A 24,176-nucleotide genomic window follows, 5' to 3' on the forward strand; every position below is an offset into this window, starting at 1 on the left:
CCACAGACAAATGCTTGTTCAGCCAAACAAGCATTAAAGCAGAGAACAGATAGTAGGGAGTCTGGAAGGAGGTAAGGTCTATGCCAGGGCCAGTTCCTACAGCTGTAGAGAAATATACACAGGCAATGCACGTTATTAGTGTCCTCTTACTATTGTAAGCTCACCTGCACTCTGATCTCTTCCTCCACTTCTTCCCGTTTCTCTTCTTTGATCAGCTCCAGGTCGTGATCCTGGAGGAAATCCCATACCTCGTCTCTGTTCTGCCAAACGGCTGTTATCCAAAAGAAAGAAGAAAGGGGAAAAAAGTTATAGAAGCCATCAATTTCTTCAACTGCTTCTGGAGGCACAAAAAAAAAGCTAGTCGTAGGCTGCTCTTATTAAATTATTAGCTGTATGAAAGTAGCAAGCTCTAGGGACCCTTACCAAGTTCAGAGCCCTGTTGTGCTAGGATCTGCAAATCTTGAGGTTAACTTCTTTTTGCCTTGGGCTGTAAATTGGTATTGGATTTCAGGAGGATAATAATGGGATATTGAAGTTGTCATTTTCTGGTTGTAAAGCTGAATGCCTGGAGTGTTGCTCACCTTCAAGAGCAGGTAGTACAGTAGCAGCTTAACCATATTGTGTCTGATCTTAGCGTCTCTTGTCTCTGCTTACCAGCATCGTGTTTAAATCTTTACCATTAAAGAGTTGCAAAGACAGCTCCTGTCCTGAGGAGTGTGCTTTCTATGTATCTCTTGGCTGGCATAATGCAGGCTTGGGGACCAAAGTGAGGTGTAATCTAAAGCAGGAAGTTTTCCCTGTTCTTTCCTGGTCTGTTATCTAGTGCTCAGTGAAAGAGGACTTTCAGCTGCAGCGAGCATTTATAGTAATTCCCACGAAGCTGAAATATGGGCCAGGAGCACTGGAATAGGTATAAAAGCCTGCCCTGAGAACAACAGAAAGGGGAGGGAGAGGGGACAGCAAGTCTGACAGCAATAAACTGCATCCAACCCCTGAGTGGCATAGAGCCACAGTTCTAGGGAGTTTTAAGCTTGATGCACTAATTAAAGGGCAGCTGAAGTCCTTCTGCAAAAGAGATGAGACTCAGCTGATGGAGCTCCTTTGTTTCTCAGTGCTGTGCATGCCATATGTGTTAAGGAGACCAAACTCAAGGAACCAAGCAAACTGATCAAAAAAATCCTATTTAGAATAAAGTAGCTAATGATGCTGAGGTGCAGTTCTTTATTTTTGTTGATGCAACTGTCATTTGCTCTTTCTAAAGAACTAAATGATGTCTGGCAAGCTCTGTGCATATCTGAATCCTCTGCTATTAGCAGAAGGTACCTTTTTAATGGAAACGCCTCCCCTTTTTCTACATTTTTTAAGCTAATTTAAAGGAGGACAATTCATATCTTTAATTTCCTTGCATTTCAAGCTCTGACAGTATCTCTATAAATGACAGCTAATCTCCAGCAGTATGTGTTAATTCAATTTCCAGATGATTTAAAATGACAACTCTCCACTTTAAGACATAGGCTCCTTTATGAATCTGTTTTGCACAGGGAACTCTTTCCTGTACCTACTGCCATTTCTAAGGCACTATAAATTCAGAAATGTTTTCACAGTACCCATAGGAGATCGTTCAGTTTTTAGTTCAGTTAATATAATACTGTCTGCTATTTCCATCCTCTACGAATTTTCAGAGTCCAATTATGTGCAGAGTATTTGTGACTTTACTCAAGGGGAATAGTTTTTGCAGGTGAGTAGTCTTAATTTCATAACAAAAAATGGAAGAGATGGAGAAGGACAGTGGATTTTGGGGAATGAAGAAAAACTCCAAGGTATAGACATTAATTTCTTTCAATTACTCATGGGTCATCAGATGGCATGACATGTGTCACATAATATTTCAAGAAAGAAAGCTGATTCGCCCTAGTTGCATGGTACCTCCTCCAGGGTTATCAGTTTGGAATTCCAGCCTTGGGGAAAGGGTGTACAACTCCTCTGTAATGTGAATTTTTAAACACTTTCTTGACTGGGTCAACAGGTTGCAAGTGCTGTGTTTTCATAGAGGAGTACTAGGTTTTAGGTATTTATCTTTCATGGAGGGATCATAAATTTTTATTGTTTTTTCATAATTGTTTATTATCATTTTGTAAATCGATTAGCAGTTAATATCCACTGCAGGCAAAGCAGTAACAGTCCTCACACAGCTTAGGCAATTGCCTTTGATATTACCTGGCACTGAGTTCTGAGTGCTATATTAGACACTAGGTTAGAGGTCTCTAATTTTAGAAAAGAGATAAATAACTCATAGGTGTTAGGTGCTATGTTGTTCCTTCATAGATCAACAAAACATTTCAAAGTTATTTTTAAAGCCAGGTCAGAAGGCTAAGGATGTTGTTTTCACTGGCCAGTCAAAAGAGCCTGGTATTTTGTTACAGATGGGTCGTGCAGCTATGGGAGCTATTTTTGTGTGAGCACTGCAGTTTATATTGCCTCTTCTAAAATAGAGCATGCTTATCTTTGGATTATTTTATATGCATAACTCTGGAGCTCAGGACTCAAAAGGCAGCCAGTGCACTAATGTGATTGTTAACATCACTTCAGCAGCATTAGCTTTCCTCTGCAGACTAGCAGGTAATTCCAATATCTCTGAATTTCAAAGCAGCTTGTGACTGATAATTGAAGTCCTTTTTATCTGAAGTACGAAGCTTTTCTTCTTAACATGACTACTTTCAACCTCCTGACAAAAGGGTTTGAATCTTTTGATACAAGGCAAAATACACAATATCATCCCACCTTAAAATTTGGGTCATGCAGTACTGAAGTTGAACTCTAGTTCCAACTGAAATATCCCCTGCAACACTAACCAAGTCAAATATCAACTGGCTACCTGTAAAATGGGGGAAATAGCACTTTGTTGCCTTACAGCACTGTGTACCGCAAAACCAAAACCCAGGAAGACTGAGGTAGTGATTCAGGCTACTTACATTTATTCCACATACTCTTGCTATTCCAGTGTATAAGTAGTGTATAAGTAAGCCTGCAGAGAAATCGGCTGTTTCCAACAACAGTATATAAAATAAGTGTTTTAGATAGGGCTTGGCAAATGTAGTTTAGCAACTAGTAAAACTGCCAAATACAGTTTTGGGAGAGCAAAAGTGTTCGTGAATTCCAGTGAGGTTTATTTAAGTAGTTCTAATGTGGGGTGGGGGTGGGATTGGTATGGAAAAGTCTGTAAGTGAAATGCTTACATCTTTGTGAAAACTGATCTACATCTTTTACAATGTTTAAGTAACCCAAGAACAAATCAACCAGTTTCAGGGGATGGGAAGACTTTCTAATTGTAAGAGTTGGGGGAGAGGTGACAAAATGAAAACGTTCACTGTTTGAACAGCTCTCACTTAGTAGACTGCAGCCACATTCATAAGGGCCTTTAATTCCATTGTAGGCACCTAATATAAATCTTAATCAAGCTCCCTTACTTCAATGATGCTTTCAAGATTTATGCAGTAATAAGTTTGAACTTCTGCGCAAATTGTAAGAATAGCTCAATTACTATCACATAAGAATAGAAAAATGTTTCCAATGTAGAAAGATCAAACTCAAACCTTTTTGTAAACAACTCTGCTACTGAAATGAAATCAGGTTAAAATTAAAAATGTAAGAAATTGCTTACGCTGTTCCTATCAGATGTTCTAGACTTCTGGGTGCCTTGAAAAACTGAACCTCATCCATGACTAAATTCAATTTTTTGAACAACAACCAGGTAGTATTGTGATAAAGTGGTGATAACTGTGCGGTTAGGCACAATAAAAGCATGAAGTGCTGCTGAATGTGGAAGGAGACTGCTGAGTAGAGGAATTAACAGCTCCTTACTAAAAATAACTCTGGTGTTGGATAGACTTAGATCATTAGAAAAAAAAAAAGAGGCTTAACTGGACAGCTATAGGTTCTTACTGTACATAAGACAACTGCAGCTATTCTTTAAAGCTTGCATGAGGAGCTCTTTCCACTCTGAGGAGTTCTGGTTGTGCTCTGCAGAAAATGGTTCCTTGTATGCTTTAGAGGGTATGCTGTTAGAGGTACAGGTGTCAACTCTGGTGGGATAGGCTGGAGACGAGCACTGTGTGTCCTAACACAAAAGGATGATGCCTGTGTCTGACCTACCTGAGTGCATTATTGCATTGTATTAGCAAGTGCTGTCAGTATGTCATGGGATGACAGAGGTATTCACACCAACTGGCTTTACATATCCAATGTAGGTGCCTGAATGGGAATGTAGATTCTATAGACAGATAATGAGCTGTTGAGTTGTCCCTGGGAGGCTTTGTGAGATGTATAGGAAAACAGCACCTCCCAGTTTAGCACTCCTCTTCATGCCAAAAGTTGGCCAGCATGAGTAACCCCAAAATGTGTTACATGCTTTGAGCTCTGCAAGGATGTATCTTGATAGGGATGACAGTATATGAAATGGTATTCAGTTACAGTCTGGGTGACAAACATGTCCCTGTCTTCTCATAAGACCCCTGACTTGTTACTTAAGATAGCTGTGAAATTTGGGAGTATCCCTACCTATCAAACTAAATTATCAACCCCCCGGTGTTTTTATTCCTAACACTCACGTCCACTGTGCTGGAAAAGCACTATTTAAAGCTCATGTGTGAGGTCTTCCACAACCTGGAGGAGAGTTATTAATAGGCACAAATACAAGGAGTTGGTGAATTCACAGTTCAGCATTGTACTAAATAGTGCTAGATGCTGCAAAGCCTCAGCAGGGGGTTCAGGAAGCACTGGAAAGCAGAGCTGCCCTATTGCCTACTCATCAGCAGGATGCTGGATAAGTGTATTTGCCAAACCTACTTAATGTAAAACCCTCCTACCCTCTTGTTGCTATTTTGCAAAAGGTAGGGACTCTACCCTGCCTCTTGCAGCTCTTGGGACTAGCTGGATGGGAAACACGGGTCTTGCTATTGCTGGTTTTGGGTTGCAAGGTGACATCTGGTCCTGAGCATATAAAAAAGCACAAGTAATATTCTGGGCTAGTTAAGGAAAATAGTATAGATGAAATTGATCCTTATCTAAAATTCCTGCTAACTTCAGTAGGGTTCTGATGTAGCAGTCAAGAGTAAAGTTTGGTACTAAGAACTTTTCTTCAAGCATAATGCCCCTTTGATTTACAATGCAGAACAGAATCTGAATTGTTAGAAGCCAGAAGTCTGGCAAAACTGTGCTGGTGCATATTTAAAGTTGCTTGCTTTCTCTCCAGCCAACTCAAATCGGGCAGAACACTCTGCTAGTGATTTGTCAGAGGGAGGGAAATGAGTATTTTTCATATAAAGAACTCTTAGCAAGCCATAAACACTGTAGAGCGAGGAGAAGAAAATATTTTTAATTATGATAGGGCTTCAATTATACAACTCCTAGCTATATGTTATATATTCGATCGTATTTGGGAAGTTGCAAACAGTTGCAAACACTTTGAGGTATTTTCATACTTTAGCAGCATTTCTCATGCCTCTGCTTGAAAAGATTAAAACATCAAAAATAATTTGACTAGCTGTAGGCTGTGTAGATGGTATCTATAGACACCTTCCATGAACGAGAGGCAGACAGGTGTTAAAAGAGCATGAAAACACTGATGCTGAAGCCTCATCAATAGTATGGTGCTATTAAATCATTTGCTGTTCAGATGTAATTTTTATCACTCTTAGAAAATCTGTATGTACTTCTGGTTCTACTTTGGCCACTGTCACTCAGACAGGAATGTACCATCCTTTGTGATTAGCACTATGATTTTGAGACTCCTGGGTACTTGAGATACTGAGACTTCCTAAACACCATTTATCTAATGTCCTCATTTCTATAAAGTTACACAGTTTGGGCAGCTGTGCAGTTTGACCTTACAGGAATGACTTTCAGATTAAACTGAATTAGAAGAACATTCCAGCTGTAATTGTTATCTTTTTCTACTGACCTTTGTATTGACTGCTTCCTTCCTCCATTATTGAAAGGAAATTACTGGGAGCCATTTTCCAGCCCTCATCCTCTTCCTAGACTCGAGGGGGGTAAAAAGAAAAAATCAGAATATTAATATGTAGGAACTTAAAAATGAAAATTATGACTTTTTCACACTAATTGTTGCAATTTGAGGAATAAGACACCATTTTATCACACTGTGATGAAATTTTTCATCAACTACAGTTTTCCTAGCAGGCTATAAAGAAAGTTTATCCTCTTCAAAAAAAAAAAAAAAAAGAGGAGGGTAGAGTGTCAGTTCATCGACTGACCTATTGAGGTCACAAGAATTATATTTAGGCTGGTTGGAATCTGTAATATAGGTAGCATACTTGCAAAACATGTAAATTAAATTACCTTGCTATTTTTTCAGTTATTCTTGGGTTGCACCCTCCGTGCACCAAAGGAATTCCCAACCTGTGGGTAATTCCAAGCTGTTGAAAACTCATTTTAATCTGTTATTAGAAAAATAATGAACTTGGTGTATTTTGCAAAACAAAATATTTTGTTTCCACTTCATCAAAACATATTGATGTTTTTCTATCTGAACTAAATGACATTGACATGTTCATGAAATAGTTTAATTTCTTTGAACCAGTATTTCTAATGGAAAATCTCATCAGAAAGATATAAAATATTCTTCACATTGTGTGAGTCATAAGTCCTCAAAATGTTAGTAAGGTAACAGTTACGTGGGAAGTTAGAAATCTGAGGAGGGGATGGTGTGGATTTACCCAAGACAACAGAAGTTGTATCTGGCTTTGCTAATCAATGAGTAGTCTGTAAGGTGCTGGTTATCAGAAAGTTATAAGACGCAGTTCCTGAAATAACTGGAACCAAAACAAAATCCCTACAAGTGCCTCCTTAACTAGATGCCGTTACGTACCTGCTTATCAGATACAGCTGCAGACAGGTCACATGAATTATTAAATGTTTTTAATTAAATTATTATAGCAATTAAAGTTTAGGCCCAGGAGGACATGCAGAACCTAAATACATTTACCACTTCTATGCCATGGTCTATAGGTATACTTGAAAAAGATTCAGGAGTTCCTAAATTAAACATTAAGAATCATTGGGGTTAACTATAGCCAAGTGCTTGAGGATTTGACTCTTGGAATCTAAATTCTCGCTTGTGCACGTATTCAGTTTTGGCAGGGTGTGGCACTTTGAGATTCATCCTTGGCACTTTGACATTTTTAGAAAACGCTTAAAATATGCTCTTCTAAGAGCATACTTGTAATTGCTAACTATTAAAAGCCTAAAAATGGGATTGTTATTCATTTTTAGCCACTCAATAGCATAGGATGCATGTTAACATTTATTGTTAAAAATAAACCAATAGATCATTTTAATTACTAGCTTCAATGATTTCTGTAAACTGACATAGCAATATTTACGTCAGTGTCATTGACTTTAATCAAAACCGTTGTGTGTCCAAAGGACAGTTGCAGAATGCTGTTCTGTATTCCCTCTTGCACGTATTAAGAGAACAAGGGTCAACGTAATGTATAAAACTTCTTTTCCTTTGAAGTCAGTTGATGTATTTTTCTGTGTTCAGTGGATTGATTCCATGCTTATTCTGTGCTGTGTACTAAAGTACCCTGAACCAACAATATACACTTCAACTTAGGCACAAATATGAAGATAATAGTTTTAACGTTTTTGAAGCTTTCTGAATTCTAGCCCATGCTAGATGGCTTTATGACTTTACATTCTCATTCAACAGCAAGGAACATTGTGAATTGACTGTTCTGCACTTTTGTTATGGAGATTTTACTAATGGATTTCAACGAGGATAAAATGCACCTCAGTGTTTTATATTTCTGGATGAAATCTGTGAATTGCACAGCCATGCTCAAGTTCTGTGAGCAAGACCAGTTGCAGAATGTTACTGGTTGAAGCAGCCCAAACCGGTCTAATGTGTTCTGCTCTTGGAAAGAGGAATCAGATGGTGCTGATGGTTTTTTTTTTTTCCTTAAGTGCCCAATGGGAAATCAGATCAACACCTTACAGAGAAGAAAATGAAGTTACTTTGATATCAAATACGTCTTTTTAAAGATTGCAATCAGGCTTCAGAAATATTTAAATTTCCTTCTGGGATCAAACTTTTGTTTTCTTAAAGAAGTGAAGTTATGAGCAAGGGTTTTCTTTGACTGCACTGCTATGACTTATCACCTACACTTATTTTAATAAGAGTCCTGCTGTTAGAACTTTTCCATACACTTCTCAACTGGTCTTAGATGCTATTTTCCCTGTCAGTATTATAACCTTGGAGAGAATGTTCCCTTTGTTCTTTCTCAATGAACCATAGAGAACCTGATATAATGGCTCAGAATTTTACTTGACAGGACTTGTGATGGCTGAAGAGATGAGAACGACATCAGGTTATAAAGCCCCAGAGCTCTATATTGTTATTTCACCCTGTTTCAAAAGAACCTTGCAGAGGCTGCGACAGGATAAGGATTCATTTCTGGTGTAGTCTTGGTTCTTATCTTATGGAAGATGAAAAACACAAGGAATCAAATTTATTGTGAGTCATATTTTTAAGGAGATGGGTTAGTTGACATCCAGTTTCAGAAGCTCAGATTGGAGATCGGGCTTGGCATTTTTAGCATGTCTAAGCATTAATGCCTCACTTTAACTTGGACTGAAGTGTCTGGAACAGCCTTCTCTGCTGCCTTTGCATGACTAGGTGCATCACAGCTTCGTTCTGGGCTGGCCGAGTTGGGAAGGACAAATGACAAGGACAAAGCCATATAGAAAGATGCTAGAGGACACCCTTGTGAATGCTTCCAAGCAGAGCTGGACAGTTTGAGATGCTACACGGTCCTGTAGCTGTGAATGATGCTCTTTTATGTCTGTAATGGCAAAAGCTTTTCTAAGCAATGGCTTTCATTATGTGTAATTTTATTTGATCTTTCCCCCAGAGCACTGCAATGGCCATACTGATTAAAGGGGTCACAGGAGGAAGTGGTCCTGCAGAGCTGAACTTGGCACTTATAAAACTCCCTAGAAATCTATGGACAACCTGGTATCAGTATTAGGCTTAGGTCTGCAGGGATTATGCTTCACTTTCTGCCCTCCTGCTCTTCTGGGCTCAGCTCTGCCAGCTAAGATACAACGAGGTGGTGCCAGCAGTCCGCTTCCCACTCCTTGGAGCCTGGTGCCTTTACTAATGCTGTCACCCTGTGATCTGATGTCTGAAGATGTGTGTGACTAATATCTGGAGTTTCAAGTCATCCACATACTCTGCACAAGATGGGCCTCAGGCTCAGAGCTTGGAAAACGCTTTTATACATGCTTTTCCTTCAGCCTGCTATACATCTTCATTTATAAAGAAAAAAACCCAAAACCCCATAACCCAGATTCTTGGGTCTTGTATGACCCAAACAGCATCTTTCCAAGCTGAAAACACCCTCAGCTGTGGGTTAACACTTTATCTTCATCCAAATTAGACAGACTGATGCTTCCTAAGTTCATGTAACTTAGTTTCCTGGCTAGCTGTTACAAGAGCTTTGGCCAAAGTGATGATTGTTGCCTGAGAAAAGCATGTTTTTGGTTTGTTCCAGGGTTAACACTTAAAATCAGAAATTGTGTAAAATTTGCAGTGAGGAGTAAGCTTTGTGCTAGAGTATTGACCTTTTCTCTTCCACATACTCAGATTAATGACTCTTATTAAAAAACAAACAAACAAAAACATTATTTCAGGTTTGTTTATACTGTAAAGTAAATGATAATTAAAAGTTGCTGCTTCAGCAAAACTATACAACTTTTGTTGCAAAGCTTGGTTTTGAATATGCCCTCTGGTCACTGCACTGTTGTCTGGTCACTGTGCTGTTGCAGAGATGCTTTTCTCTGTAAAGCTGCTCCTGAAATAATTTGGGAGAACACCTTCAGGGAAACCACAACCTTAGTGTAACAAAGATTTCAGGGAATATATCGCACATTAAGTGGTGTCTGCTGTGACATGAAGCAGAAAAGAGTTCATATCCTAAGAATGCGAACTGAAAATGCATGACTGCTATTTACACGCTTACAAAATACTGGCTTGCAGTACAAAACACTGTCAGCCATTAGTGAACTGTATGTAAAATAAGTTTTGAAATCCAAGCAAGATAAGAAGTGGGTATCTGATGGAAACTGAGGTTCTTGTTTCCTGGTTCTTGTGTGAAGTTACTAACTTCTCCCTACTCCACATTAAGAGTGTAAATGCCTGGTGAACAAAATGGTGGCCAGTTTTCCACCCGTATAAAAGGCAGCAGTGCTTTGAAAAGTGTGTGCGTGCTGTCTTGGTGACAAGGTCAATGCCATAAAGTGTATTTTCCCCCTCTCATCTCTTTCTGGCATTCTGTCCACCTACATCAGTTCTTTCCACTGAGCTGAGTCATGGCCATGCAAATTCCTTTCCTAAAAAATGAAAAGTGAAATTCAGTTCCCTGGGAGCATCAAGGTGACTGAAAGTCCATGGGACTGGCCTTAACCAGTTCCTATATCTTCTGAGCCTAGGCCTTGGTGGCAATACAAATTAATATTCTCCGCCCACACATAGTTGAGTAGGCTGGACTTCAGCTCTGTTTTCACAAACTGCTAACTGATTTTACTGCAGGAAGCCTTACCTTTTTTCCAGTTTTCTGTGTTTTTCCTTTTGTTTTTTCCTTTCCTTTCTCTTTTTCTTTTTCTTCCTTTTGGGGTTTTTTCTGCGGAGCCATCTCCTTTTTGGCAGCCAGTTCTGCGGCAACCTGAAAGAGATGAAAGAAACATGAATATCTGGACAGAATTTTCACATGCAAGGTGTTAGATGTGTCCTGCAAGATTTAGGAACTAGTATGCATTTCTCCTGCCTTGGTTTCAGCTTTCCACTACTGGGGAAATTCAATATCCAACATGTTGCTTGGTATAGTCTTCTATGGCTAGGTTCTGACTAGACCTTTCCCCTCCGCTTGTCATTCAGATGGTGATGGGCAACTCCAGCAACTCCAAATACTCACCCTGCACCATGAGGGGTACAGGAACAGAACTTACATGTCACTGCAGCATCTGCAACCATTTTAGAGGTGAGAAGGGAGTGGGGAAAAAAAAAAAAACTCTGAATTGAACATACAAGTCTACAAATCTAGATTTCAGAAGATGCTTGGCATGGTGTGGAGAATTTCAGAGCAGCTAATCCATGACAGTGCGACCCCTTTCACTTATGCTGACAGCACTCCTACCTGCAAACTTTGATGGTACTGACTCTTAGCATGTATTTGAGAAAGTGATTTCCATGTCCCAAACCACTGTGGCTTTTATCGAGTAAGACCAATTCCTGAAACCACCCAGAAGCACAATATCCTAATGATATACAACTTTGAGCTCCCTCTGGACTTGCATTTGGATTATGAATGTGTCTTAGCATTTTTAAGGCAGATTGATATTATACAGATAGATTCTGAGAGACTGCCTTGAGGCATGTCTAATTTCAATATTTGGCTAAAGACTGAAATTGTTGCAGTGGATGAGAGACTGGATAGAGATATTGTGATGAACTCTGACAGATGTACACTGATAGCCCAGCGTTTTTATCCCTGCAAGGTAGCAGTAGCTGATAACTGGATAGAGCTACTTCAGCTTAGTTCCTGTCCATTTATACATTACTATCTGAAAAGGCAGACAGGGAGATTTGCTTTTTCTATCACTTTTCTTGTTCCCAGACACCTTTCATTGTGTTCTCTTGTCCCAGAGATGAACTGTAAGATCATCCACTGGTGAGTGTAAAACAATCTGTGGACACTGAAGCTTATTAATGAACCATTAATACTGGCAGTACTGTGGAAGTGTAGAAAACAGATTTCCAAGTTTAAGACAAGTGTTTCCTGTAACAGTAAAAATACTTGTTTTCTAAAAAATGCCTTTTAATGAATTAAAGATTGGGCAGTGGAAGCGAGGGGCGACAAGGGCTATATTTTGCAGTCAGTGAAATTTCATTACTGGATTTCCCCAAGCATTTCAGTACCTTACATTTAATTAAATATGGTAATTTAAACCCCAAGCACCGTTCAGTCATATCTTGCGGTGATAAGCAGTGAAGCATTTCATTCTCTTGGATAGATTAATAGATTGACTAGAGTTCAAAATAGGTTTTTAGTGTCCCAGCAGGCCTCTTGTATCCAAAACCAACAGAGCTACTCAGACTGTATCCTTTACTGTAGCACTAATACCCGGCCAGATATCCAACCTTGTCACCTCCACCTCCAACCTCTGCTCTGCCTGCCTGCTAACGAGTAGCTGTAACCACTTCCAGCATCCAAGGGGTGGGTTTATCCAGCAGGAGTCTTGTAAGCACGCATGTGATTAACAAAAGGTTTTAATTTTAGGCAGTGCTTCCATGTTCTACTGGCAAAGTATATGCAGACTTTGATTGGAACAGTTTCTTTTTCATGTTTTTATACAGATGAATAAAAAGATGCTGAAAGGGGTTAGTTTCTGTTCTTATGAACAAAATATACAATGGGATGGAATCGTTGAACTGCCCTTCTCCTTCTGTCTTGCCTTCATCAGCTTTGTAGGGTGGAAAAACAAAGCTTGTGTTTACCATTTTCAGAGCTGCTTGTGTGGGGTATGAGCAATGGTGTGAAGCCTTCTACTAACTGCTTAAGTAGGTAACAGCAAATGGTGCCTGCAGTCAGTGCTGGGTGAAACGTATGGGGAAACGTATGGGAACACAAGAAGTCAAGTCCAGAACCATGCCCAGTGACTGAAGGCAAAGGTTGCATACATGTAGGGCCTTTGTCCTAGGTGGTGGCATCGCCAGCATGTAAAGCCTGACTTTTCTGAAGTGTGCCTCTGTTTCCCAAAAGAGAATGATAGAGCAAATAGGATTTTTCCTTGTCTGCATCAGATACACCTTCTCCCCTATGTTCCTTCGGTACAGCTTCTCCAGCTCTGCTTGCACTTCTGCTCTAAGCAGCTTCGTAATTGCAGAGGACTGGGAGGTGGGGTGAAGCTGGCTGTGTACCTAACCTTACATGGCTTGTATTCTTCTATACAGAACAATTTCCCCTCCAGCTACAAGAAGAGGACTGAAGAATCTGACAAAAGAACAGGAAAGAAAGGAAAGGACAAGCAAAGGTTAGTTTGAGAAACTAAGCAATTCACCTGCATTATAATACATTTTTTCCCCTGAAGAAAACTTCATAGTGGAAATAAAAGCAGATGTCTTCCTAAATTATTTCAGCCTGCCCTTTTCTTTGCGAGGTTGTTTCTTTTTGAAATGATGCTGAAAGCACTTTGAAAACTCTTAATGTTGGGGAAGGGAATGCACATCGGTGAGAGTGGATGAATTTTAGTCTCAATTTTTACTAGTCTTGCTGTAGGAGCCCTGTAGACCTAGTGATGACTTTTATCCAGTAACTTTTTATTTCAAGGCTGAAAAGACATTTTCCTCTAAACTGATCTTCCACAAAAGCCAAATTGACTTTCCTTTTTATACATCAGTTTAAGTGTTTCCAAACTTTTTCAGTGCAAATCCCCTTTTTTGGGAAAGACAGGGGCGACGAAACTGAGGGCAGCCAATGAATGGAAATGCCTGATGTCAGTGTATGAGCCAAGTATCCGAAAACCACTGGCTGCCAGTAGGACTCACTTGTGTTCTGTGTTCCTCAGTCACAGAAAGCTTGGTGTTGGCTCAGGCAAGCAGACACTTGAAGTAAATGTTCCTCCTCAAGAATAATCCCTTCCCTCATTCCTTGAAAGAAGACCTCGTTTGAACCTTTTGCCTTTATTAGTGTTGTGGGCATAAAAGAAAAAAGCAGTGATAGAGTGAGTTTGGGAATTTTAGGTCGCCAACTGTGGTGGGTGAGACAGCCTCAGAGCCTTGAAATTCTGGCTCTAAAACCATTTTGAACAGAAACAATGTGCTCATAGCCTACTGTCTCTGGAGAGAATTTGCTCTCTTTGAGAATTAGCTCTTCAGGAAGAAGCTATTTTGATGTCTAAGGCAAAAATGTTTCTTCTCCAAGGAAACAAGACTGAGATGGGAAGAAATGTCATCCCCCTGTCCCAGAGTAGCATCCCAAACACCACGCATTTACATCACTTGTGCATAACATACAGTATGCTGTAAATGTTCTCTACCTGCCACCTTCCCTCCAGCTTCAGGACACTTAATTAAAACAACTTCTACGAGCTGATTATTTCTATAAGGTGGTATTTTTTAGAGGTGGTATTTTTTAGCTTTGGGTGTGCACCTGCAAGTAAAGCTTAAGCTTTAAAAAAAAAATCCCAGGATTCTTGCAGGAATGAATTCAAAATGATGGGGAAGATTTTATAGTTATAGGGGATCTTGCAAAACCTTACAGTTGGATTTAATAGACTGTCTTGCATTTCAGTCCAGGATTGACACATGCTCTCCTCTTTTTGCATCTGGCAGATGTTGCCCAAATGTAGCTTGACTCACCAGTTAAAAACTTGCTTGCTCTTTTGATCATTTTCTGGCAAACACTTCAAAATGTTAGTCTCCATTGAGCGTGTTTATGAAAAATCTGTTACTGTTGCTTGCTGTATTTTTTTTTTTTTTCAGGGAAGGTGGGTGGTAGAGATGAAAAAAGGGGTTGTTGATACTGCCTGGCTTTTAGGCACACGACCTAGCCTGCTGACTTCAGCCAACAGAGAAATAATCATGCTCAGGGGGCAGTGGAGAGCTGCTGAACCAGGAGCCAACCTGCCCAGTGGCTTTGTTGCAGTGCATCAATGTCTGGAGGTGAATACGTCTGCCTGTTGTGTAGCCTAACAGAGCCTAAGTACCTTTTTCTCCCTTCTGCGTGGTTAACTTTAATAATGATGGTATAAGACTTGGAGGTGCCCAGCCTCAGCTGATGGCACTGTTTAGCACTTGTGAAAATCCAGCCTGATAATTTCTAAAAGGACCATCCAAAATAGTGTGGAACACAGGAGAAAATGGTAAGTGTAATTGTAGGCATCTATTCCGACTGCTGAAAAACTCACAGTTGGTGTATTTGCTGTCAAGATAAAAGTGTATTTGCAGAAGGCTGGATACTACAACGTGCAGCTCCACAGAGCCTCTTAAAGCCACCTCTGGCACTCTAAGGCTGTTTGATATACTCATTTGGAAGAAGATAATGCATTTAGGTGTGTGTATGTGAACATGGTGGTACTTGATTGCATAATATCACTTTACTGTCTCAACCTGGGAAATAGGTTTATTAATTATTAACTACTGGGATCCCTTGCACTGACATTCACAATCAAACTGATTACTGGGATTCAAGAGGACTTTTAGCTGCTGGTAATAATGAATGCTAATTAGTGGTATAGTGTTGCACGGAGTGCCAAATGAGGATTAGGAGCTTGTATCTGTAACAGCAGTTAACGCATACTCTTTCTTGCCCCTTTTCTGTGCTCCTGGATCAAATACTGAGATTATGTTAATGTGGAAATGACTTTGTGCTCCAAACAGCAATTGAATGTATAACCAAAATCTCAGTCTATTTTATTATACGGTGCTTAATAGTGGAAGCGAGGGGGAGTTGGGAGAGGGGGAACGTGACTGCTAAGTGACAACTCTCTTGGCTTACTTTCACGGTGATGAGACTTAATGAACTACAGGAAGAGATAATTTTGTTGGGAACAGTATAAGGGCAAAGTCAAAAATTGTCATATCTGATGATTATCTCTGGAGCAAAACACAAAAAACCATTAGGGATAGACATCTGGAACAGATGCAGGGAGATTACACCGAGTCTCAGAATCTTAAATTTCTCCTGAAAAGTGCATCAAGCAACAGAGAAATGCTTCTGTTCGGTTGAGACAGTACATATTTTTCTGACTAAATTGCCAAGTCCTTCGCATCTGGATGTCTTGGGCTTACCTTTTTGAAAGATATTTGTAAAATGTCATGAAAGCAGTTTGTGCAGAAGGCTAGCTACATTACAAAGTCAAGTAAGGTCAGAGTTGTCAAAAGATAAAGAAATATAGAATGTATAATAATGCAGCAATGGTTCGTGAAGTGATTAATTTGTATTTTATTTTCCCCAAAGTGTCTTTACCTAAGTCTTATAAAATGCTCACTTTTTAAATGCAGTTCTGTCCTGATTTTTCATGGAGTTTAACTTGAGAGTAACCAACCCATTCACAGAAGGTAATATATACAAGAGGTGAAATCTTTTGTCTCCCCTGAATTCAAGGGCAAAGCTCCCATTAACTTCAATGGGGCCAGGATTTCATTTATTATGTTGCCCAGTAGACCAGAGTGAAACAAACCCAGTTGCCTTTGGGATTTTTAAAATGCAGGCTGACTCAGATGAACAAAAAATATTTTACTTTTCTGACATTCAGGTAGAAGCATGAACAAACTGAACTTTCTTTTGCCAACTACCTTCTGGATGCCTGTTAAGGGCATGTAAAATACATTCTGCTCTCAGTTGTGCTGGCTAATAAGGGAGGAAAAAATGGCTCCAGGGATCTCTTCGAAATCAGATAACTGCTGGTGAAAATTTGCTGGGAAAATACATGCTTTTTTTTTCTTTTTTCTTGCAGGTATTTTCCTTTATGCAGGGAAACCAGGCAGTAAAATGATCTCTCCAGGTTTTTGGATTCCTTTATTTTTTATGCAAAGAGAAAGCAAATACCCAGGAACCACAGCAAAATAGCTGAAGGTGGAAATTCAAAGCTGGGAGTAAGATAGAGAAAATATATTTCTCCAGTATTTACTAACATACCTAGTTTTGCTCATTACAATTTCTTGTAATTTTTATTTTCTTTCTGAATTGTATTTATCCTTGTTGATAGCACGTCTAATTAGCACTGTGACCCCTGAAGCCTTCTCCAGCAACAAGCCCACACGTGCTGGGTGGCTTCCCTGCTGCTTAGAGCAGCCAACAAAGCCTTCTTGACACTGGCATGTGTTTCTACTTTAGAAGCTGAAAACTTAATGGACTGGTCTCCTTCACTCTGTCTGGGACTGAACAACAGAGCGACTTAGATACTGAGGCTGGCAGGGTTGACCTTAGCACACTCCGAACTTGGCTAAAAGCAGGAGCGTTCCCTGAGCTCAGTTTTAGTGAGGCACACAGAACTGTTTGTCGCAGTTTTCTTGTGTGTTTCTGTAAGCAAAGTAACTAATGGTTAGAGCACTGTGCTTTATGCTGGTCTGGTCTGTATTTATATCTCCCCAAATCATACCATAGACGCTGCTAGCATGCCCTAGACTTTTCTCTGTGATTCCAAGAAGGACTGAATTCAAAATATTGTTTTGCCATAGTTGTGTGAGATCATGAGTTACAAGCAACTAATGAATAAAACAGTCTGTCTCAATAGAGGAACATTATTTTAAGGACCACAAAGGTCTGTCTTTCGTGGTTTAGTTTTCCTAGCCCACTAGTAGCTTGGTTCACTCATCATGCTTGGTTCACTCAGGGGCTAAATCCTAGCCCTCTGTGCAGGGTTTCCTGTTTGTAAACTCCCTCAACAACCTCATCATCCTGTTAAGATCACTGTGGAGGCTGGAAAAGGCTCCAAGTGCCAACTACTGCCTTCACTTCTTTGACTGGTCTTAATCACCTTCTCTGTGTGAGACCCAGATGATCAGAGGAATTGATTATCAGCTACTTCCATTAGTCAGAGAAGCCAGAAGAGTGTTTTTTCTCAGGAAAAACAATTGAGATCATTACAAGAATACATAAGATAAGCCAAGATGATTCCTTCACTTGAATGTGCCCCTTGTTCAAACTCTCTTGGCAGTAAATCAAGGCCTAGGCTTGCCTGCATATGGAAACTCTTCTCTGCTCAAACTAAACAAATTGCTATGCTGGTACTGAATGTAGATACATTGGAACCAATCTCAGTTTTTTTTTCCTGAACTTGGTAGCTTTGGATGCGTGTTTAAACCAAAGCTTTTTAGATTAAAGTAAAACTTTGATATATACTTCCACTAGTGTCTAGCACCAGTCAAACTACATGGATTTTTGAACATTTGAGCAATTCTTTGTAGCTGAGCCCATTGCTCCCAGCTCCCTCACACATTTAGCTGTGTAATTTGTCTGGCTGAGCACCTTCCACTGTGACTAAGTGGTTACATATCTTGAAAGGGAACAAATTTTGGTACCTGAGTTTTGTGGTTTACCCTGGAAGAAAAAAGTATTTTCACTAGCAGCAAAATCCCCTTTAATCATAAGGCACCCGAAGAACTAGAGGGCATTGTCATGCAAAATTGCAATTTAAATAAACAGACATGTTTTGTGGAGGTTCCTTCCCCAATCCCGTTAGCCTTTTGCATTAGACGAGTGACAGTACCTGCTCTGGGGTTTTTTGAGAAAAAATAGTCGCTGAACCTCCTGCTTCTTTGGTAGGATAGTCAGGAAACCTGCCTATGATGTGCCTGCATGAGAAACAAAAGATGGAAAAGGAATTAAAATCCATAACTTTTCATGCAGTTGACAAAGATGTCAGGTGGTGGTGAAGCATACTATTTGCTCTCCAAAAACAGAGTGCTGTACTGTCTCCTGTGTCAGTAGCTTTTTGTCCAGCAAATTCATTAAAAGAGCTACAAGCCCATTTCTCTTATGTGGTCTACCAAGCACTGAATGTCCTTATGGAATTTCTTAGGACTGTGCATCACTTCATAGCTGAGACGTTGCTTAAAATGCTTATATTTATAGCTCTGCTCTCTGCTTTCAACACCCAGCTTTATTAAAAAAAAAAAAATTGATTTTTGATCTACACATTCCAGATTGTATTTGTATGTGAGGATCTCCAACCCCCAAAATTTCCAATGCGCTTGCACAACTGGGCAGTGATAAAAGCTGGGGAGGTGACAGTGAGAGGCTTTGTGGTAGGATTTCACAGATGGGTATGGATAACATTGATGTTTCCAGACCCTTCAGAAAGAGATAAAACATATGAAATTGAAACATATAAATAAAACATATAAATAATTACAGTCCAAAAGCCATTTATAGTGGTGAGAATTTTTCACTTCTTTCATATCTGTAGCTTTTTGGATCATATCAGTAAGAGTTTCTGTTTGGTAACATCAGGACAATTTTGTGTTCCAAAGAAAACTGACACATCAGAAAACTATCTGTGCTGCTGTCAAATCAAATGGTAACATTTCTTCTAAATGCAACGAGATTTCCCTTGAGAAGAAAATAACTTGGGAACATCAACATGATTCATAAAAATTACTTTTTTTTTAAAAAAACTGGTACCTTAAGGGACTTTCCTCATCTACAGTTAAGCAGCACTCAGTTTTGAGCTCAGACCCACGTGTATGGTTTGGATCCCTAGCTGGTATTAATGTAATACCAATTAGAAAAGAATGAACAAACATTCATCTGTGTTTGTAATCCCTGACTTGCATGTTCAACAATTACTAGTTCTGTATGCAAACAGATGTAAAACTTTGTTCCTTGCATTCCCAGAAACCAGTCTGCATCAACAAAGGGGTGGCATTGTTAGTGATTTTTTTCGAAAATCTAATAAGAATGGGCTTTTGGCTTCAAAAGACTGCATCATTTAGTTTATTTAATGTTAGATCATGTTTCTTTCTTTCTTTCTTTCTTTCTATTTTTTTTTTTTTAAACAGGCAGAAAATAGCTCAGTTTTGTTAAATGCACTTTTATTTTAAATGTTGCTACAAGTCTGGCTTACAGCAACAAAAAAAATCTTAAAATCTGGTCTTAAGGCTGTTGCTATTTTACTAACACCAGCTGGGAGGAAAGAAAGGCAATATGCACTGTGGGTGAAGAACCAGTTTGGAGTCCACCACCCACTGAATGTAGTATCAGTGCCAGCTTTCAGTATTTACTAGTGCTGCATTTGCTATTTGTGCTAGCTCTTAATTTTGAAATTATTTACAACACTTGCAGACAAATATTTACCCTTTGGATACGTATGCTGAGTTTATAGCTGAGTGCTGAACAAATTCTATCACTCTCCAATTTGGAAGCAAGTTGCAATTTGTCCATAACCTGTATTTTCTGTGTGATTTTTCTGCTCACGGTGCAGCAGTTTAGGATGACATAGCTCATGTTTTTGTAGCAGCTACAGCAGGAGCTTACATCGCAAAATAGTTTGAGGTTAAGAGAAGGTAATGCCAATCTTTTGAAACAATTGGAGAAAAAAGTGTCAGCCCTTTACTAACCAGTCAGCTGTTTGGGGACTGGGTCTTTGGTTGAGGGCAATACAGAATAAGTTCCCATGGTCATCAGTGACCTGGGAGCAGACAGCTACTACACATTTCAGGCATGCTAATTCTTCAGGGACATCTGTTTTTTCTTTCTGGGCTTCATCCTTTCCTGTGTACTGTTGCCTAACATATCAATTGCTGCCCAAAAGTCTCAGAGCATCGTTCTTGTCTCACTTTCCTACCAGACTTCTTGTGGACTTTACTCTTTCTCCTGTAGGTTTAAATGCCTACAACTTCAATCTTGTAATGCTTGGAAATGCCCATGCATGACCCCTACAACCAGATTCCTTTCTTTATGAAACCTGCAGAGTTTAACTCAGGGATTCAAAATCTGCCTGTAAAATGTGTATAGAAAAATCAGTAATTGATCTTCCTGGTCAGAAGTTCATTCTAAAGGTAATGAATCACAATTTTCTTTCCCCGTTCACTTTTTGGCAGCAGTTTACTCAAAGCACCACCACGCTGGGTAGTTTCACGTACTTCTCGTAAGATTTTATTTCAGATTCAGCTGGGCCTAAAGCTACATTTTGCATAAGCTCACTTTACAGTTGCTGATAATGGCAAAACATTAGGACAAAATAAGTGGACAACGCGCACTTCGTGAACAGCCAGGGATGTTCCTATATCCTTGTTCCATCAGATGCACTGCATGTTATATGGTGTAAGAAATTCCACCCAGCATATTCCACATCGAAGAGGGAACAGCCCTTGAACTAGGAGGATCTTCCAAACATGTGGAATGACTTTTGAGGTTGCTTTATAGTAATAATTGTTCATGTAATGTTAAACTGCACTCCCCTCTGGAAACATCCTAGAAACAGTGAAGTATTCATGATCAGAGCCAGTTCTAAGGCAATAATACTGAAAGAAAACAGAAACAGATGATGTAGGAACTTGCTCCAAGCCCGAGCCTAGGATGCTGTTTTGTTCTGTGGAGCCAGGAGGGTGCAGTGTAGAGGAGGGCTGTACATCTGAAATCCTTGGTTCCATCTCTAGCATCAAAGGTACCACCACACTCTGAACCAAAACTTGCAGATGGTGAAGCTGCAGAGTTTCCCACAGTCAGCAACAAGCCTGAAAATCAACCTGGGGACGAGAGCAGCATTATACATGCACCTGAGTTGTTCGTGTACTCCAAAAACTGAGATGCAGCTACAGTCACTGTAAAACTTTAGCCCATTAGAGATCACTGGGTAAGATTCTCAGGCTGGTATTTGTTATTTAGATTGCTCTTTCAGTTGAGTGAAAAAGAAAAGTCCCTGGCTGTGTTTCCTCCAATCTACCTGATATTTTTGGTGTTCATTAGTACCTTGACACTTCCTTTGCGTGCCAGTCACTATAGACAGATTACCCACAAAGTTCATAGACCCCGATGCTTTCGCTACATGTTACTGTAAAGAGAATAATATGTAAAAACTATGTAAAAACTAAAAAGTGGTCAGAAAGTCTGGTTGCACATTGAGGGGGAGTGGAGAATGTAGAAAGGTTAGGTACTGGAATGTGTGTGTGTATCTGAGAGGTATCCTACATGTCAGGAGCACCTGGTTCTAAGGCAAGTCAAAACTCAGTGAATCTGTTACTTGCTGTCTCAATGCTTGCAGGAAAATAATCTAATTGTGCTTTTCCAGCATCACATAAAAATGTGCAATTGCCAGAACTGGAAGACACGACTCTTATTTTCAACATGACTGCTTCAGTGGGAGGGTTGACAATGTGTTAAGGATAACAAGAAAAAGCAGAAGCGAATTCTCTTGTAACCATCAGATTTCATATGAAGGATGCACTTCTAGTAAAACTGTTCAGCCAGCTGAGCAAATGAAATCTGTAAAGAGTATGACTGCTCAGTAGGACTGGAGTTGGTGGCTGCATAGAAGCAAACAACGTGAGACTAAAGGGTAGGGCTGGGAAGAAACTTCCACATTGTGAGACAGAGTTCATGGTAGGCAAAATATCTTTCTTTGGGTCAGAGCCACTGCTTTAATGGAACTAATAATTGTATCTGCTGCAGAGGACATTGCTGAAGGACTGTGGAGAAGGGACCTTTTGAAATCGTGGTATGTGAGAAATCTATTATTTCTCTGGAGAGCCTAGAAATCCTTTCAAAGGGAGCATAGTATGGGTTTGGTAAGCAGCTTTACAGAGAAGGTATCTCATTGGAATAAGTGGGAGCCTTAAATCTAAATCAAAACAGCTCAACTGGACTAATAAGAGGGGATGAACAGAGATGCAGGAGTGAAGAGACAATCTTCCACTCCTAGCTAAGTAAGAAAAGGATCTAATGAGATTCTCGCGTTGTTACTCTAGCTACGTTCTGTTCTCTCTGGTTCACTGTTACTGCTCGCCCCTTTTCCAAACTTATCCTTCATATTATAACTTAGATCTGTCAAAGGTAATTGAAAAAGAATGATCTTTTATGGTCTGCAATGTAAACCTTTGTCTCTGGTCATGTAGCATAGAATTCTGGCACTTTGGGGCTCAAATTTGTTTTAGTGTACAAGCCACATACGAGTCTGGGTTTTAATGAGGTTCGAATGGTTCTTTAATGTCTCCAAATCACCACCAGACTTGGTATGAGTCAGTATGATTGGCAGCCTACTGCAAGTCTCTGCTTGGCACTGAAGGCTCCGATACCTTAATTCCAACTTGTAAAATAAATTCATTGTCTGAACAATGTCCATGCACTGCGCTCGTCTCATCTGGTGCTTCCTCCTCTTCTTGTTTCAGGAGCATCACCAGAGAACCAGAATTTTTCCTTATGTGTTTTCTCTCTAAGCCACATTGCTCAGGGATGGTTATAGTTAAGGCTAAATATGGCTGATTTATGAGAACATACTGTTGATTTAAACATTTTGCCTGGTAATAGACTCAACAAGTTACTACCTACTCTGCTCTCTGGCAAGATTTTACATGTGTTATTCTTTCTTTTTTGGCTGTCACTTCTCTACCTAATTGCATAAAAGGCCTTGTCACGAAAATAAAAAATTGTTGTTTGGAGAAAAAGGAGTGTTTAACTCTTTTCAGGTTAAGAAAGGATGTGGGCTGTGCACAGAGGAGAAGGCATGACTGATGGCTGTATGTTCTAGGCAGAGGAACACCAGAGTGTTCTGCACAGAAAAGAAAAAAAGACAAAGGGTGGGGAGAGCCTTGTAAAGAAATAAACCCCTCTTTGTTCTGTAATTTTTGCCTGTTCCTGTAATCCAACCTGATATGGGTTCTCTCAAACTACTTAAACAGCAGCGTTATTTTATTTTAGGTGTCTTTGCTCCAGCATTTTCTTTCCTTGTGTGTGCTTTCTTTAGCTCTTTGAAAAATCACTTCAAGATAAATTTAACCTAAACAAATATCAAATTACTCATAAAGCAAGATTGATTTCCACAGGCTACTTGTCATCTTTAATGGGTTTGGACACAGACGTATTACAACCAGACATATTACAACTGATGCTTTACCTATGGTCCTGATCCTCCAAGCATTAGCTTGGATGTGTGGTCGTTATGCATGGATGTAAGTCGGTGGGGAGACTTGCAGGGAGAAGTGCTTGGAGGATTGGAACCTTTATTGTTCTGGCTAAACATTTGGTTTCAAGTTTAAGATCAAGTGTTGAGGCCAACAACGTGCAAGAAGAAACATTCCCATGGATGGAGAAGTGGGTGTGAAAGGTTTTGGGGGAAAGGTGGTATCTCTTATTGCAGTAACTATCACAATTGAAAACAATAGCTTGTCTTTTGGGGGTACCCACTGCCTTCCTTAGGTCTGAAATGGCAGAACTGAGCTTCAAAGCCAAGTAAGAGTTGGGAACAGTCATTGCAGGGGACAGGCTTAAGTGTGGAATGTGGTAATCCTCTGTGATAGTTTTATTACACGTAGTATTAGTGGCCAGGAAAGGTAGACCTTTGGCTGACCCAGTACAGTTGTTCTTAAGCTTCTTGAGTTCCCAACGAACAGTTCCTAAAATGAAATAGTCTCTTCCACTTTGTCATGAAGTTATTTT

General features: G+C 39.8%; 1 protein-coding gene and 1 long non-coding RNA gene across 6 annotated transcripts in view; one reads left to right on the forward strand and one right to left on the reverse strand.

The window, feature by feature from the left end:
• Positions 1 to 18,282, forward strand: part of LOC310901808 — a 40,525-nt gene extending 22,243 nt beyond the window's left edge. Inside the window, exons 3-5 of the long non-coding RNA XR_014586184.1 lie at positions 13,031 to 13,110; positions 14,561 to 14,740; positions 16,537 to 18,282. This is a non-coding gene — a long non-coding RNA (uncharacterized lncRNA). The remainder of the gene's footprint in view (positions 1 to 13,030; positions 13,111 to 14,560; positions 14,741 to 16,536) is intronic.
• DRC11 (dynein regulatory complex subunit 11) overlaps positions 1 to 24,176 on the reverse strand; it is a 109,124-nt gene that overhangs the window by 38,651 nt on the left and 46,297 nt on the right. For all 5 annotated transcript variants that reach the window (XR_014586182.1, XR_014586183.1, XM_083842214.1 and 2 more), the window contains exons 7-10: positions 18,292 to 18,376; positions 10,620 to 10,742; positions 5,960 to 6,035; positions 165 to 271 (exon numbers count right to left, since the gene is read on the reverse strand). Coding sequence is in view for 3 of the 5 variants with exons in the window: in XM_083842214.1 (XP_083698340.1) it covers positions 165 to 271; positions 5,960 to 6,035; positions 10,620 to 10,742; positions 18,292 to 18,376 (391 nt within the window). In the remaining 2 variants the exon portion in view is untranslated. The remainder of the gene's footprint in view (positions 1 to 164; positions 272 to 5,959; positions 6,036 to 10,619; positions 10,743 to 18,291; positions 18,377 to 24,176) is intronic.

This window comes from Anser anser, assembly GCF_964211835.1.
Source record: "Anser anser genome assembly, chromosome: 6".
Lineage (NCBI taxonomy): Eukaryota > Metazoa > Chordata > Aves > Anseriformes > Anatidae > Anser > Anser anser.